Genomic DNA, 2,867 nt, shown 5'->3' with positions numbered 1-2,867 from the left:
CTTAATTGTTTTAGAAAAATATAGAGCCTTTAGAATTATTGTTCTCCACCGTGTCCAACAAATTAGAAGAAGAAAAAAATCCATAATGGTACAAAATCATATTCATGGGCTAATTGTGCAGAATATAAGCCACTTTGTAACGTAGATGTTGATATCCATTGGAATATTAAAGCTTTATGTGATGATATTTTGTACTTTGTAAAGTTTTTCACCAATGTAAATTTTCTTTTATTTGTAGGGAGGGCAATGTTTCCATTAATCTTTTGGGCCAATAGGCGATTTTTGTAAGTTGGACTGAGCAGTTCTATCTCAAATCTGTCTTCTTCTATTTTGTAGGCTTGGGATAGAGATGTAATTTGGCCCAATTCTTTTGTATCTCCCTGTTTCAGGTTGAGCAATAAAGTATTTATTCCAAAAAAAATAGACTTTGATTTGGTCATGGCAATTGTAAAATTTAGAAAACCTGGACTTCAAATTCAGCTTGATTGGAGTTGATTGTACAGTGAATATATGAATTATTTCTTCTTTTTAATAGAACATATGAATTCTAGAGGAGGAAAAAGGCAAATAGAGTGCAAAAAGAAATTTTGAAAGTACAATTTAGTGAGCTCAAATTATTAACTGTTCCTGTCATTGCAACAAATCCAAAATTCCAAATAGTCCAATCATCGGCTAGGCTAGAACCTTACAAAACTAATATGCCATTTTTTTTTTTAACTTTGTTTTTTTGTTGGAAACCAAAAGGAAAAATAGTAAAGCCTTCTCTGCTTGTGGCTACCATTTGTTGCAGGAATTTTGTCTTCATATTCCAGAGTAGCATCACCATCAAATGGAGAATAGTTGAACACTGGTCCAATTAGTCCTTGTAGTAGGTCACACAAATGTATTTGGAGAAAATAAAATAGAGTCTAGCTTAATATATAAAGTAAGATACAATTAATAATGACCAAAATATAGGGGCATGAAAATAGTATCAAACATAAAAGAGCAGGGGTGATAACGTGAAAAACCATAGTAAAATCCCATGAACCATTCCCTTTCCACCATCACTCTTTTCTTCAGCATTTGATCCAGTGCTATTGGAACTCCCTTGAGCTGAAATCACAAACAAAAATGAAGATTATTCAAAGAGGGAAATACTTTTTGTGGCTGCATTGATCAATACAGTATGTCAAAAACAGAGGAAGTATAATAAATAAACTTTTTGTATTATTGATGTGTTACGTATGTATAAATTACATCACTAAGCACTCTTATATATACAAGAGCTAATCTAAAACAATATCACTAACAACCAAGAAAGTATCACTAACAAACTAAGTAATTCTAACTAATTACAGAATCACATGTGAAAATTAAAAAATTTCATGTGGAAAATTCAAAAGCACACTTGAAAAATATGGAAAATGTGTAGAACAAAACACAATTACTAATCTAAAGTATAATTTCTAATATAGTATAAAAGTCTTTCCTAAATAAGAATGAATTTAACCATATGTTTTATCTACCAATAAAATTGCATGGTTAAATTTAATTATGAAACTTAAGGTACAATACGTCAATACCTAAAAAATTGTACTTAATTTTTATCCACAATCAAAAGGGAAAATATGTAGAATAAATATAAAGTAGATTCTTCAAGTGAGCAATTGGTTGGTCTAGTGATTTCCAAGACCACATGAGATTCATAAAACCAGCAATTCAAAGCTATTAACAAAAATTTTGGGGCCACCCCAATGGAGTTCTCTTTATAATTATCTAGTGTGTATGTGGAACTGGAGATTACACACATCCAGGAATAATCCAAGTGTTTGAAAAACTTTAAACACCCATGTTTATGGGTAAAAAAAATATAAACATGAACAGAACAAAACAAAAGAATTAAATCTATTACCACTGGCAACTGTTGTGCTACTCCCTTTGGTGCTGTTTGTGAATCCCTCAAATATTTTAGCGTCCGTTGAGTTAGGTGCCAAGTGCAATAGAGCTGAATCCATCATCACCAAATATTGTAAGCAATCAATCAATTGGTGGGTTATAAGGATAGTGAACATATATGTGTATAAATGGAATTTATGTGTACTTACAAACACACTCAGTTATGTTAGCTGGTGCATGACAAGTAGTGGGGAGATTCAATGCAAGAGTAGCATTGATCTTAATCCCAAGATTGGGATCATCTCGATCCTTGATGAGTATGCAGAGGCATTTCTTGCTCTTCTGCAGAACTTGTTTGATTCCTGTGCAACAGTCTAAGGTTGGAGCTTTGGCCTCACCACCAACATAAGGAAGACATGTGGCTAGCCCCACAAGTTGGTTTGCACATTCAGCTCTATCTTGGTCCAAGTTTGAGCTTGCAAAGCCAACTAGCATCATCAACACCAAGGTATATGAGAGAGCCATAGTTACATTTTTGGAGCCCATTTGGTTTGGAGAAAGGGGTTTGGAGAAGGAGTGAAATGATGGTAGAATCAAGAATGGTAGGTGTAAAAGAAAGAGATGCTCTCTGTGCCTTTTATGCTTTGCTTGTGACTTGTGACTTTATTATATGTAGGCAGGGCATGAAAAATTAAAGCAGTCGGTATTGATAATTTATTCTATGTCCTACTAGACATTTCACATGTGATGGTGACCATTTTAATTCTTCCACAAATGAGCAGGCCTTTTATTGGTGGCACAAAAAATTGCCACCTAGAATTAAGGCGAAACTGATGTGTTCATGTAGTACCAGTACCACAAACAATGATAATAATCCGTGTGGGGTTAAACTTTAGTGACAACAATCAGTGTGGGGTTAAACTTTTGGGGGGGTTTACCTTTTAAATTTTTTAAGCATTCTACAATCAGACAAATGAGGATATCAAACT

At 33.6% G+C, this 2,867-nt stretch overlaps 1 protein-coding gene across 1 annotated transcript; it reads right to left on the bottom strand.

Moving 5' to 3' along the window:
* Positions 1 to 573: 573 nt before the first annotated feature.
* LOC111987395 (non-specific lipid transfer protein GPI-anchored 6) lies at positions 574 to 2,580 on the bottom strand. The gene is made up of 3 exons (XM_024019115.2): positions 2,088 to 2,580; positions 1,895 to 1,987; positions 574 to 1,095 (listed from the first exon to the last, which is right to left on the bottom strand). Exons 1-3 carry the CDS (start codon positions 2,422 to 2,424, stop codon positions 974 to 976), a joined length of 552 nt encoding a protein of 183 aa, XP_023874883.1. The 5' UTR covers positions 2,425 to 2,580; the 3' UTR covers positions 574 to 973.
* Positions 2,581 to 2,867: the final 287 nt, after the last annotated feature.

The sequence above is a fragment of the Quercus suber genome, unplaced genomic scaffold (genome assembly GCF_002906115.3).
Source record: "Quercus suber isolate HL8 unplaced genomic scaffold, Cork oak 2.0 scaffold_85, whole genome shotgun sequence".
Classification (NCBI taxonomy): domain Eukaryota; kingdom Viridiplantae; phylum Streptophyta; class Magnoliopsida; order Fagales; family Fagaceae; genus Quercus; species Quercus suber.
The sequence above is the reverse complement of the archived record's forward strand: the minus strand, read 5'-3'. Positions and strand labels throughout refer to the sequence as shown.